Source organism: Dendronephthya gigantea, unplaced genomic scaffold (assembly GCF_004324835.1).
Source record: "Dendronephthya gigantea isolate DGI-Jeju-01 unplaced genomic scaffold, DenGig_1.0 000021F, whole genome shotgun sequence".
NCBI classification, from domain to species: Eukaryota; Metazoa; Cnidaria; class Anthozoa; order Malacalcyonacea; family Nephtheidae; genus Dendronephthya; species Dendronephthya gigantea.
In genome coordinates, this window is record NW_021163031.1 from 1,588,568 (window position 1) to 1,603,253 (window position 14,686).

At 37.1% G+C, this 14,686-nt stretch overlaps 1 protein-coding gene across 1 annotated transcript; it reads right to left on the minus strand.

Annotated features, from left to right (window-relative positions):
* Positions 1–9,411: 9,411 nt before the first annotated feature.
* LOC114521722 lies at positions 9,412–13,921 on the minus strand. The gene is made up of 4 exons (XM_028542244.1): positions 13,346–13,921; positions 11,672–11,731; positions 11,126–11,428; positions 9,412–9,735 (listed from the first exon to the last, which is right to left on the minus strand). Exons 1-4 carry the CDS (start codon positions 13,523–13,525, stop codon positions 9,637–9,639), a joined length of 642 nt encoding a protein of 213 aa, XP_028398045.1. The 5' UTR covers positions 13,526–13,921; the 3' UTR covers positions 9,412–9,636.
* Positions 13,922–14,686: the final 765 nt, after the last annotated feature.

A 14,686-nucleotide genomic window follows, 5' to 3' on the forward strand; every position in this document is an offset into this window, starting at 1 on the left:
CTATATACTCGACCATGCATATGGTCGAATATGGCGGAATATGGTATACTCGACCATGGTCGAATGGTATGACCGAAGTAGGTACCGAATTAGGGTATACTCGACCATAATTCGAATATACTGGAATATGGTATACTCGACCATTATCAAATATTTAAGGTTAGAGACTGTTGTGAGTGTTTTGTTCACAAATAAACGCACGCGCTTATACCATACAATGAACGAAAAATTTCAATATTGCACGAGACCGAGTGCAATATTGACATTTCGAGTTCAATGTATGGTCAGCAAGTGCGTTTATTTGTAAACAAAACACGAACATAAAGTCTCTAACACTTTTAATATACAATCTGAGTTCATTGATTGCTGCATTGAAGATTTAAGCTTCGCTGCAGGCTGTCATTTTTGAATAAACCACGATTTTCATGGGTTATTGCGAATAAACCACGATTTTCGTGGGTTATTGCGAATAAACCACGATTTTCATGATCTGTCGCCAGGCAACAAGAAACCACGTGATTGATTTTGACCAATCGCGTGAGTAGATTTAGGCCAATGCACGAAGATTGTATATTAATTTTGAATAAACCATGATTTTCATGGGTTATTGCGATTAAATTATGATTCTCATGATCTGTCGTCAGGTCGTGATCTGTCGTCAACCATGTGATTGATTTTGACCAATCCCGTGCATGAGTAGATTTAGACGTATTTTCTCTCAATCCTTTTTTTAAAAATTTGTTCAGATAATAGTAGAGAGTACAGTTCTTTGTGCGATATACATGCATGTGCAATAGTGATTCTCAAGAACGAGCGCTATTTGAAGTTTTGAAAATATTATAATGCCATTTCTTTGCGTGAATATCACACGAAGCTATACTATAAGCGATACCATATTCATGTTCAAAGAAGCGTAAGCGCAAAAACAAATCGTTATCAAAAGAAACCAGTCGAATAAAGGGCTGTTTACATGAGCCCGGTTACCCGAGATTCAACGAAGCGTGAGATGATTTTGAGGTATTGAAATGAGCAAATAACATGATTCTGGCAGTCGTATAATCACCACAACAATAGCATGTACTTGTTTGGTGTCGCAAAGACTTATTTTAATACCTCAAAGTCCTCTCACGCTTCGTTGAATCTCGGGTAACCGGGCTCATGTAAACAGCCCCTAAGACGAATATATGAATACTTCTCCCCACCCACCTTAAAATAGAACTAAAACACATCTCGACGTTTCGACCTAAGTATATGACTCTATAGGTATGACTGTGAGAGACAGTTATCTATCTCTACATTATGTACTTGCATACATGCCATCAACTGTTTATGTATACAATAATCATCTTACCAAGACCTGGTGTCTACAGACAACAGCGAAGACTAAAATACTCCCTGTAAGGATGGTCTGAAAGAAAACATGAAAAATATTAAACACGAAGAACATGGTTTATATTAATTAATTATGTAGTTCTTGTGATTATTTTGTTGAGTCCAAAACCAAAGTTGGAAACAATCTATTTCTAAATTATGATTTGAAATTTGCATAGCGCGACTAAAGGCTATTCTTCATTACTGTCGGCTTCACCTGCGCGGGCGAAGCGGCTTTTGAAAATCTGCCCATGCGACCGTGACCGGCCTGAAAAACAAAGCGCGCTTCGCCGGCGCGTAATGGAGAATCGGCCCACTTGCACATACCAGTGAACTCAAATTAGACTGGAACGCTCACTCTCCGACTTTCCCTAATTAATGAGTTAAGCCAAGATGGCGGATCATGAAGCCTTTTTTGTAGGTATGATCCAGGCCTCCGGCGTGGAAATTTCAAAAGAATTGCCGCCATTTTACCTACGAAATATCCGCGTGGAAGCCTGGATCACACCTACAAGAAAGGCTTCATGATCCGTCATCTTGGCTTTAAACTTCCGAGAAAGTGAGCGTTCCAGTCTTATTTGAGTTCACTGGCACATACATATATTGCGGCCGATTTGGCGCATGCTCGCTGACTCGAAACTGGTCACTAATGCCGCCCATCGCAGCTAATTTTTTGTACGTATGGCAGTAGAACTGTAGTCTACTTTCAAGGCGGCCGTCAACGCGCAAGCCGTGCGTGCGATTTCGGCGCGTACGTGCGTGCAAGTGGAGGCCGACCTCCATGTTGTAGTCATGCCTGGCTACACTTTACTCGCTGCCGGATTACCGTGAAAACTAAACCAATTTGAAGCGTAAAATTCCGAATTTCCGTGTTTGTATTTTGAAATGTTGCTTGTGCCAAAAATATTAAATATGCGCAGAATAAACTTTACATGATCTTTAAAAATGCAGTCAGTGTGACAGGCAATAAAATAGGGTTAAAATGAAAATAGATATTATTATTATTATTATTATTATTATTAAACTTTATTTACACACGGTATTCTCAATCAGGATTTTCATGCTGACAAATGACAAGATTATGAATTACAAAATAAGACTACAAAAATATTTACAATGATAAATCAAACTAATAATTAATATACCTGCTTTTCATGAGAGCCGTGTAAGGAATATATACAAGAAATATAATATAATACAAATGTGAATGTAGATTAAAATAATTTGGAACAGCCCGCTTTAAAATTTGATAGGTTATTTGCTAGCCGTAGCCCAATCGGTAGGCTGTTCCATAGCATCGCACCACTATAACTAAAACTATTCTTCAGATAGTTTGTGCGAGGCTTAGGAACAGCCAGCTTACTATTTGTGTTTCTCAACGAATAAGGATTGACACTGTCACGGTTTACAAACATGGAACCCATGTATTGTGGAGCAAGTCCATTGAGTGATTTATAAACCATGACAGCCTTTTGAAATTGGCGTTGGGAAGATAACTTTTTCCAGCCAAGTCTATCGAGTAAGATGTCGGCATTAGTGTCATAGCTTGAAAAGGTCAAAACTCTCGCTGCGCGATTTGTAGTTTTTGAAGTTTATCTGCCAAGGTTTTATTGCAATTGTCCCAAACTGTACAGCAATAATTGAAATATGGCTGGACAAGGGAATTAAAAATTAAATACAATGTTGCAACTGGGACAAATGAACGAACGAGTTTTAAAGCGCCAATACCAGAAGCAATTTTTTTTGTTAATTCCTTGATCTGTATATTCCAAGATAGATTTTCATCAAGGTGAACTCCTAGAGATTTTGTATGTGAAACCTTGTCTATAGGAATTCCGTCTATTTTAAAACATGGGTCTGATTGGAAAGTAGCTATTCTTTGTCGTGAGCCAATTAGCATAAATTCAGTTTTGGATTGATTCAATGTAAGCCTATTGGCGATAAGCCATTTATTAACATTTTCAAGATCTTGATTAAAGTAAAATCTATATCTTCAATTTTATTGCTTGCAAATGTTAAATTGGTGTCGTCTGCATACATTCGTGCTTGGGAGTGCTCAAGACAATTTGGCAAGTCATTTATATACAATAAAAATAGCAATGGTCCCAAAATAGTTCCCTGTGGAATACCACAAAGTAACGTAACGGTTGGTAGAAAGATGGCCATTGACATAACATTTTTGACTGCGGTTACTTAAATAAGACCTAAACCAGTTAGCCACAGCACCCCCAAGACCATATGCTGACAGTTTTGACAACAAAATTCCATGGTCAACTGTATCAAAGGCTTTCTTAAGATCTAGGAAAACGACAGCATTGACCAGTCCTTGGTCAATATTGTAGGCCCAGCTATTAGTAGATTCTAGAAGTGCAGTAACAGTTGAATGCAAACGTCGAAATCCAGACTGGCTATTACATAGTAAATTGTTCTCAGTAAGAAAACCGTAAATTTGATCATAAATAATTCGTTCGAAAACTTTCGCCACAACCGGTATTATCGAAATTGGGCGATAATTATTTAAGTCTCTACGCTCGCCCTGTTTGAATAATGGAATGACTTTTGAGCATTTCCATTCTTCAGGAAAGATACCGGTAATGATAGAGCAGTTAAAAATTACGGCAAGGGATTCCGAAAGCAAGTCAGGACAATGACGAAGAAGCTTGGCAGATATTTTGTCTAGCCCAATTGCTTTGGACTTACAAAGTTTGTTAAGAAGCGAATAAACTGATGATGGGGTTATTGACTTAAACTCTATATTATTGTTACTATTGTGGCAAGTAAGATATTCTAAATACGAGCGATTGTTTTCTTCGTCAGGTATTTTTTCCTTAAGCTTAGGTCCAATAGTAGCAAAATGAGTATTAAACGTCTCAGATAGGTCCGAGGGGTCAGTAATAGAAACCCCGTTTATTTTGATTTCATTTACCCGTGAACTCATCTGTTTTCTTGAGGTCAATTCATTGATGATACCCCAAGTTTTTTTAACATTATTCTCGTTTTCATGAAAAGCGTTCATATAATAGGTTTTCTTAACAAGTTTAATTTCATTGTTTACAGAATTTCGAGCTTTCTTAAAAACAGTCCAATCACAAATATCTTTGGATCGAATAGCTTTTATTTTCAAAACATCTCTTTCATGCATTTGCCTTTTTAATTCAGGCGTGATCCACGGCGCCTTAGAAGATCTTACTCGCCTAGTTCGTAAAGGGGCATGCTTTTCCACTACGTTGTTAAAGGTCGTTTTCCATATACGCCACATATCATTCGGATTATTATAAATCCTTATCACGTCCCAATTCTGTAAAGAAATATCTCGTCGAAAATATTCAGAGTTGAAATTTTTAAGTTTTCTATAACTTATTGTAGAATGGCCTTTGTTGCGTGGACTGATAGAAAGCTTACGGAATGCGTAAATTAAGCTATGATCACTGATACCGACATGAGAAACACCAGAGGAAACAATATTATCTGGTGTATTGGTAAAAATATGATCGATCATAGTTGATGAAGTTTCGGTAATTCGAGTTGGTTCATTTATTAATTGATGTAAACCATAGAGTTCAGTGATGCCAATTAAAGATCTCGAATTGCAATCTAAAGTAGGCGATCCAAGGTCACAATTTAGGTCGCCCAATAGGTAATACTCGACATTTTCTGCGTCAAGCATATCAATAAACGTTTCGAAATGATTAAATTTATCAGTATTCGAATTAGGTGGTCTATACCATGTTGTAACGAGAAAGGGCTTAGAATTTGGTTTTTGAATTTGAATACATAAATTTTCCAAGTCATCGATAAACAGGTCCTTGCGAAGTATAAAATTTACGCAGGAGCGCACATAAAAGCAAACACCTCCATACGTTTTTCCAGCACTACTACATGCTCTGTCCCGACGTATAATTTCATATCCAGGTATGTAAACATCGTTATCGCTTATTGTAGAATTAAGCCATGTCTCGTTAATTGCTAGAACATCGATTGGGCTAGTAGCAAGCAAAACTCGCAGCTCATCAATGTGATTTACTATGCTTCTCACATTAAGGGCTGCTAACTTAAACCCGCGTGAGGTAGGAATAACGGATTTGGGAAATTGTCAATCTGAGATAGATTTAGCAAAATCTAAAAAGTTTTGTTGTAAAGCTAAGCTACCTTGTCTATTTAAATGAAGGCCCTTCGTGTTTAGGTGGCTTTCATTCATATTTGAATTACTTAAGAAGGGAATTTTATTGCGAATACAATAGCCTTTAAGAATGTTATTAACCTGAGTAGCTTTAACAGTTAAGTCATGATTATCAGACCTTACCAGAATGGCTGATATTCCAACATCTGTACCTGGTGAATCTTCTTTTACTTGCGTTACAATGTTGACGATAGAGTCAGCTATTACTTTTGGCGTGCAATGACTTCTCAGGTCGTTTGTTCCAACATGTAAAATCATCTTGTCCGGTGTTCTTCTTGTAAGTGGCTTGACAAAGTCCTCCATGTCTGTGACTGTTGCTCCAGGGAACGGCTTTACAATAAAATAATGATTAGGATCTTCAGCATTCATCTTCGGACCGATAATATTTTTAACAATTGAGTCTCCTGCAATAACAACTGATTGCTTCTGCGAGTTCTGGCCCTGTCTCGTTGTTTCAATGTTGGAGGTATTTGAAATCCCGCCAGAGCCAGAGGTATTTGCATCCGGAGCATTTAGTTGACTGGTATTATGAGCTGATGGTTTAGACTTGGTTTTCTTACTCTTCTTTTTACTCTTTTTTGTAAGACTTTCTTTGGCGTTGGGCTGACTATAGATTACAGGCTGATCAGATTCATGATTCAGTTGAGTGACTTCATTATTATGTATGATTTCACAGGCCGGTTCAATGTTAATTTCTCCGTCTTTTGAAATCACAGTGTTAGTCATGGACGTATGTTGAGAGTCATTTTGAAATAACTTAAGAGCAGTCAAAAGGCTGCTCTTTTCGTTTTCCAAATTTTTATTTGCCATTTTCAAATCAGATATAGAACAGGACATGTTCATATTTTGTGCCCTAAGATCATCATTCATTCTGATTAGCTCAAGCTTGTCTTTCTTTAGGTCATTAACTACGTTTTCCAAAACCAGAATCGAGTAGGGTTTACTTTCTTTAATATTGTTTATCTCAACTGTAATATCCTGTAGTTTGTTTGCCACATTTTCGGAAAATCTCTCAAGTTTCGAATTCAATCTTGCTATTGACTCGGAGTCGCAGTTATAGCTGGAGTTGCTTCCCAAGGGATTATGCCAATTTGTTAAGTTTGCGTGCATACCGATTGGGCCTTCATGCAAATTTTTTGACTTCGCATTCAACTCATCATACTTTACACCGATTTCAGAATCTATTTTCGCTTGATTTTCGTCTTGGTATTCCAATTTCTTTTCAACATCAGGTTGATAACTAAACGAATGTTCAAGTGCATCATCATTGACATCGTCAGGTTCGACAGCTAGCAAATTTTCAATTGATTGATTTAGATGTAGTTCGGCATGGCTATCGATTTCAGAAGCACTGTCCAGATCTTGATTTAAAAGCGAATGTATTCTTGCCGTTATGTCACTACCTTTCTCACCACCAAAGTTTATATTTTGGCTTTTTGTTAGCCAAGTAACTGATAACAGCTTACTTTCAAATAACCATTTACCGCCACTGGGGGAACGCCATGTTGTTGCTTCGGCAGTCTCCTCGTCAATTTCGGTTAGTACAAGCGCTTTCAGGGTTTCAAGAGATCCCGTCCAAATAAGTTTACTTTTCTTAATGTTGAAATAACTGTATAACACATTTAAAACAGTTGAGGAATTCATTTTAACTCAACAGAACTTGAGAAACAACAGAGCTCCAAAATACACGTCCGCCTCGGTCACTTGGTCTCGAGCTCTCAAATAAAGCTAGGCAAATAAAATTCATAGACAGCGGAAGATCGTTAGACGGAGGGGTATCATATTGTATATATTTTTGTTAGCAAACCGTAAAAGCAATCAAATTCAAAAGGAACTAATAATGCTGAACTTGAATAGATGAATACCCCCCTCCCTCCTCGACGATCTTCCGCCGTCAATGTTCATTGACCGAAATATCACACATTTTGACTAATAAAATCTATACTATAGTGATACAAATCAACTTATTCATCAACCTTCGGTAACCACCGTCACTGCTTCCAAACGTCGTTTACAATCTACCCGAGAAATGTTCCAGATGCGCGAGCCTTGTCGATTAAATGTCGAAGGGTCGTTTCTCTCCTAATTTACAATTTACAAATTGCTTGTAAGATTGTACGCGTTTATTAGGACTGAAGAAAGAAGATTCGTTGAAGGAAATCCGGACATTCGGTATAAAACGTTTGTGTATAAATATATCACATTTGGTTTGATCAGACCGAGTTACAACGAATTACGACAAAATACAGCGATTTCTAGCATAAAAAATCGTCTTAGCTCTTGCATCGTAAAAATGACTTACCGGTATTCCAGCCCAGTATTGACAGGTGATATGACCGAGATCGTATAAATTCGTTAGTTCATTCCACAGAAGATCTCTTACGACAATGCCAGATGCTAATATAAAAATTCCCGAACAAAACACTATCGTGCCTGTTATGCCAATCAGCACATGAAATCTCGATCGAAGGTTACTATTACTCCTCATATTAATAATTCGCACCCGTAAGGTTCGTTAAGTATATAAACAAGTGCTAACAATATACATCAGGCGATCAGATCATCACATTTGATCTTTAAAATTGAAGTGAAATCACGCATTAGACCGCGACAGAGTCGGGACTGACGCTATGAGGTTGTTGGTGTCGAGGGTCGAGGTCAGTGAACTCAAGATGGCGGAAAATGAAACCTAATCTCTCGTTCCCCGAGCCCGCGATTCCTCTGGCGAGAAAACAAAGGCTCTGGGATAATCGAAATCAAAAATGACGGAGCCAGAAATCCTGGCTTCCGATTTGTAACGGTTTTTTGTATTTCAAAATTAAAACGGCGTGAACAACTAATCAGAATCATTTCTGGTTTTGGATTATCCCAGAGCCTTTGTTTTCTCGCCAGAGGAATCGCGGGCTCGGGGAACGAGATTGGTACATAGCTAGTCCCATTGAACTCTAAGTCTACATTAAAGACTGGAACGATAACTGTAGCCATCTTTGAAGCAAATATGAAGCCGAATTGCCCAATTCGGCTTTAAATTGGCTTGAAAGATCGTGACTTATCTGTTGAGGTCTATTTAACAATGAGTGTTCATGTATCATATAAAAGTGATTGAACTCACTAACCTGTATAGAAACATCTGAACAACTTTCTTACCTATATATATTTATATATATTGCTACTTCTTACAAATAAATACAATGCAAAAGCAATATCGGCTGCAAATAACATGATATTATACCAGACATATATACACGGAGAAAATCTAGCCATGTGTTATTATTCTCTATGTCTTTTGTGCACTTCAGAAGTCATTTCCACTGCACTTGAATAGCTGAAACTTTTTCAGATGATTAGCATAAGGTCTTGGAACTACAAGATCTAATACGTTACTGTGAAGACTGTAGTTTTTATTGTTGGCAATGTTTAAACTACCATCAACGAATCCAAGAAATCATTATTTCCTATCCTGTACATAAATAATATATTTTACTTTTCTTCGGTCTAATAGCGCGGTTGGCATCCTAGATTTTTTAAGATTTCACATGAGATTTCATAATTTAAGATTTCACATGAGAGAATTTCATAATATTTTTCAGTTATGACACTGGCCTGCCCTATATTGTAGTTTAAAAAATATTAACTACAGTTGTCTATGTATAGACAAGTGCGCTGTATAGACATGCAGTCTTCATGTTTCTTCGGGAAGAAAGGCTTTCGTCCACCTTAACATTTCAATTTCTTTGGAAACTTTAATAGACGTCATTTCGTTAATAAGTTATGCATGGCTATATATATATATATATATATTAATATATATATATATATATATATATATATATATATATATATATATTATAAATCTTCACGTAATCTCGTTACATAGTTACATAGAAAATTTTTAAAATTATATTCATAGATTATAGAACCTTTCAATTATTTCAACCGACTTCTTATCTGCATCCGACGTGCTAAACTAACAAACATGGAAACGAAGCCATTGGTTAAAAAGGGATTGGTGAAGTTTAATACGAGTGCACTGGTTGTGTCACCATCGGGAAAGGTTGTAGAGGTAATACTGGATTCGAATCTTCCTAGGTATTGGACCATGCTTGTCTCTGCGAATCAGAATATCCTCTTTGACTTTCTGGAGGGAGTTGATGCGCCATTTCGAAATTATTATGCGGTGTTCTCTACAAATATTTTAATAAAAAGTGTGATTTAAAAAGGGATAATACCATATGTCATGTATATGACATATATGTACATGTATATGTAAATAACTAATGACATACAGTAGGAGGCAAAAGTTTGAGTCCAGTGACTGTATTTCTTTGTTTCAGCAGCATATATTAATATTCTACAGAAAACCTTACCGATAAGTGAACTAGAAAAAAGTAAACAAGTAAACAGAAAAATACATGCTGTACAACAACTATGAGATGTTATGATATTCATTTTTACGTATTTTAATGTGCAAACATGCATTTACATGTCATTGCTTAGTTCCCTCTTTTTTGCTCTTGAAATGACCTTTATTCTTGCTCGCATAGATTCCATAGGTTTTTTAATGTCACACGTTCAATACCTTGCCAGCATTCGTTGACCACTTGCCTCAAGTCAGCCTGGCTGGCGGGTCTGTGCCTCGCCCTCTTCCGGTTAAAACGGTTCTACAAGTGCTCCATAGGTTTTAGATCTGGAATATGAGGTGGAAAGCCATGACAACGAGATCACCAGAATGAGTTTGCTTCTAAACGATTTCTGGCACATAGAAGATGTGCATGTGCTTAGGGTGATTATCATGTAGTTAGACGTGCGATCATCTTTGTACCAGATGAAATTCCATGTCCTTGAAGAATTGGATGATACTTTTCTTTAATTAGGATCCTATTATATCTTTCAATATTGCCAAACCGAGCATGACCAAAGCAGCTAAAAGTTTGCTTGAGTAGGATTTAGTTTCTTCGAACCTCTCCAAGGTTAGTTGCATACCACCTTTTTAAATTCTCACTTCTTCTGCGATCTTACGAGGAAAGAATCCTTCAATACTTAATGGAACTATTTGTCCTTGTGCACCATCACTTTGCCCTTTTTCCTACCCATCTTGGGCAGTGTAAAGGAATGAGAACTTTATTTTGTTATAATTTAGATCATTAGGACCAAAACAGTGTGCAATTAATATAGTTTACAGTACTGAAACACTAGCACGCATGTCTTAACTCCAATACGCTGCCAGGATTTAATACTGGAATTCTACAACGACTGGACTCAAACTTTTGCCTCCTACTGTATATGTACATGTATATGTCATGTATACATATGCTGTACGAGTCTAAATACGCAATGTAATTCTTGCATGCATCAGACCGTGCTCATAGTTCATTGTTTGATGTTTCGGAAAAACATCGTAAGATTGAATTAGCTGTAGCTATATAATAAGCGTACTATACTAAAATAGCAAGGTAAAGGATAAGTCGATACAGTGTTAAAAGAATTAGAGGTTTCTGCAAAATATATCTCAAAAACAAAGGTCATGATCACTGACCTGTCAAGGATCATCTAAAAAATATAACATCATCTTACCGGAGCGACAAATAAGATCCAGTCAATAAACAATATCAGCGCCACAAGTGAACACAATACAAAAGCAATATCTGCTACAAATACCATGATGTAATACAAGGGAGCTGCCAGCTTTAAATTTAGACAATCTTTTTTGCGTTTGTGGAGCCAGTCTTTTTCCCAGTTAGAATCCTCCAGATCTCCGCAGGTGAAACTGTCTCTACGGCTATGGTAATTTACGTTGGAAGCACGTACCGATTCCTCCATAATGACTCCCATTGTTAGTACCATCGTAATTAGAACAGCACATAGACTGATGTATTTCTAGAAAAGTGTTTGAAATATACGAAAGTTTATATTTAACCCCATAAAACCTAGGTCTGTGTTGTAGCTACATAGCCGTAAATTCATAGGCGTACAGGCCAAAAGTTTGGAGGGGGCGTTTGCTTTGTGACTGAGCGGAATCTAAAAGAATCTAGTTTCCCATTACTTTAAACTCTCTCTTCTAAGTCTTCTGACGTATTTAACATTATTATTATTATATAATGCAACCATGCAGAGTCTTACCAAGAACTGGCGACTATTGAAGACAACAGCGAGGACTAATATACTCCCTGTAAGGATAGTCTAAAAGAAAAGAAAAATGATTATATAAACAAATGGGGGAGACGTCGATTGAAACGTGATAGTTTACTAAAATATGTTGATCAGTGAACGACTGCTGTTGGTAATTCTAAAAGCTGGCTAATGTGATTCGTAGAGATCGCAATAGATTTGGCAGTGGAGTGGTTGTCTGCATCTGAGTAATAAGTACACTTCTTCTATGAAAGAAAGGATTTAAACCATCTTTAAAGAAGATCTTAAAATAATTTGTATCGAGAATCGAGATCTGCAAACCACATGCAAAGTAGACCATTTCACATTAGTGCATGGTACGTATAGATTGCCCAAATCTGAGAATGATGAAATTATTTCATTTCTTTGAGATATTTCTTAGTAAATGCAGTTCAGAAGACAAGCAGGAGATTATCATACTTATGGTGCGTATGCCTATAGGTGCATGATCAGCCTGACAATATTTCTGATTGTGCATGGTGTTATTGACCTGAGAACTCAGATCATAGTTTAATTTATGTGGTAAAATATACCAAAATATAAGCAAACCTCCCTGGAAAGTTCGAAATTTTAAACGATTTAATGGTAGTGATTTTGTTCTTGACCTGCCATACAGAGTGTCTAAAAAGTACAACTTCTGGTATGTATGCTGATGACACTCAGATATACTCTTCTTCCTCAAGTCTCCCAGAACTAAGAACAAAACTTAATCTCCGTTCTTTGGGAGTAGAATTAAATGAAAGAGCTGGGAGAAACTATATATAGACTCCATATGTAGTCATAATTGGCTCTTGTTTTCTCATATTACGATTATTGCTCTCCTTTATGGGAGAATTGTGCATAGAAGTATGCAAAATTACAAATATGACAGCGGAAAATTACGATGTCAAGTCGTCAGATTTTCTTCACGCTATGTCGTGGATGAATCTGAATGACAGAAATAAAATGAATAAATGTGTATTGATGTTTAAAATACTAAACAACGACCCGGTCCCTAATTTAAAAAGAACATATATAATATGTTAATTAACATATATAATCTTAGAAAGGTTGACATTAACCTTTGACGTCCAAATACTGGGTATCTGAAAAGAGTTTTGACTACAGACAGTGCATGGGGCTGTCAAGCAAAGTTAACATGAAAATGTTCCTTTTACACAGCAATAAACGCAAGGAACGCGTAAAAGCAAATCGTTGCTTGATCATTACATTTATCATTATTCCGAATTCCTGTTGCGCTGTCTTCCCGCACAGCATGGTGGGAGCAGATTTAGACTACAACGTTTAGCGGCTGTTTATTAATTTATATGAAAGCCGTCCGCCCGGCTAGCGAGATCTCGCGACGAATACATTTCCTAATAAAAACTTCTGTGCGCTTATATGAAACGGCGAGCTGGAGAGATCCCGCTCGAGATCTCGCTTAGGAGTTTGTAGGTGTACAAATTTGACTGAAGATTCATCCAAGTGAATCTGCAGACAACAACAAACATTCGTATCTTCAATACATATTGTATTACATATTTCGTGGCAGACCAACGAATTATGACTCGTGAATTACAACAAAATATATCGAATCATTGCACTTTCAAGAGCAGCCTTAACACTTGCATGGCAAACACGACTTACCGGTATTCCAGCCCAATATTGGCAAGTGTTACCCCCATAACCATAAAATGTCTCCATTTCATAACCCAGAAGATTTCTTACCACGATTCCTGACGCTAATATAAAAATTCCCGAACAAAAGACTAACGTGCCCGTTAGGCCGATCACCAAATGAAATTTTGAGCGAAGGTCACTCGTCATATTTATTAATGTATTCCTGCAAGTGTATTTAATGAAACATCCCGTGATGGCGTGGTCAGAGCAAAATCACTGAATCACCGATTCATGAATAAAAATTGAATAAATCAGTAGACCACGACAGGGTTGAAATAAAATACTTGACACTGAATGGCGGAAACGGAAACTATACGAAGCCAAAGGATAAAGTGAAATAAGAGGATTATGAGTGCGCGTTTTTTAAACGAAGTTCTTTCGATCTATTCGCATGGCTTTTTCAAATTTGATAAGAATTTAGAATTTTACGTGTTTGTACTTGCGTGATTAAAAACAATCGTGGAAGCAGCTGTGTTTATACCCCCGGTTTACTGTTTACACGACATGACGACAAGAATGTTTAGCACAGTACTCCCTATTGGGATAAGCCAAAGTTTAATTAAACATATTCTCATACATCTTGTGAGTGACTGAAACTACAGTAGGAGGCAAAAGTTTGAGTCCAGTTACTGTATCTAATTGTTTTAGCAGCATATATTAATATTCTACAGAAAACCTTACCGATAAGTGAACTAGGAAAAAGTAAATAAGTAAACAGAAAAATACATGCTGTACAACAACTATAAGATGCATTACATGTCAATGCTTAGTATCCCTCTTTTTTGCTCTTAAACCGGCCCTTATTCTTTCTGGCATAGATTCCATAGGTTTTTTAATGTCGCACGTTCAATACCTTGCCAGCATTCGTTGACCGCTTGCCTCAAGTCATCCTGGCTGGTGGGTCTGTGCCTCGCCCTTTTCCGCTTAAAATGGTCCTACAAGTGCTCCATATAGGTTTTAGATCTGGAATTTCAGGTGGAAAGCCATGAGAACGAGATCACCAAAGCAAGTTTGTTTCTAAAAGATTTCTGGCACATAGAAGATGTGCATCTGCTTAGGGTGATTATCATGTAGTTAGACGCGCGATCATCTTTGTAGCAGATGAAATTCCGTGTCCTTGAAGATTTGGATGATACTTTTCTCTAATTAGGATCCTATTATATCTTTCAATATTGCCAAACCCAGCATGACCGAAGCAGCTAAAAGTTTGCTTGAGTAGGATTTAGTTTCCTCAAACCTCTCCAAGGTTAGTTGCATACCACCTTTTGAAATTCTCGCTTTTTCTGCGATCTTACAACGAAAGAATCC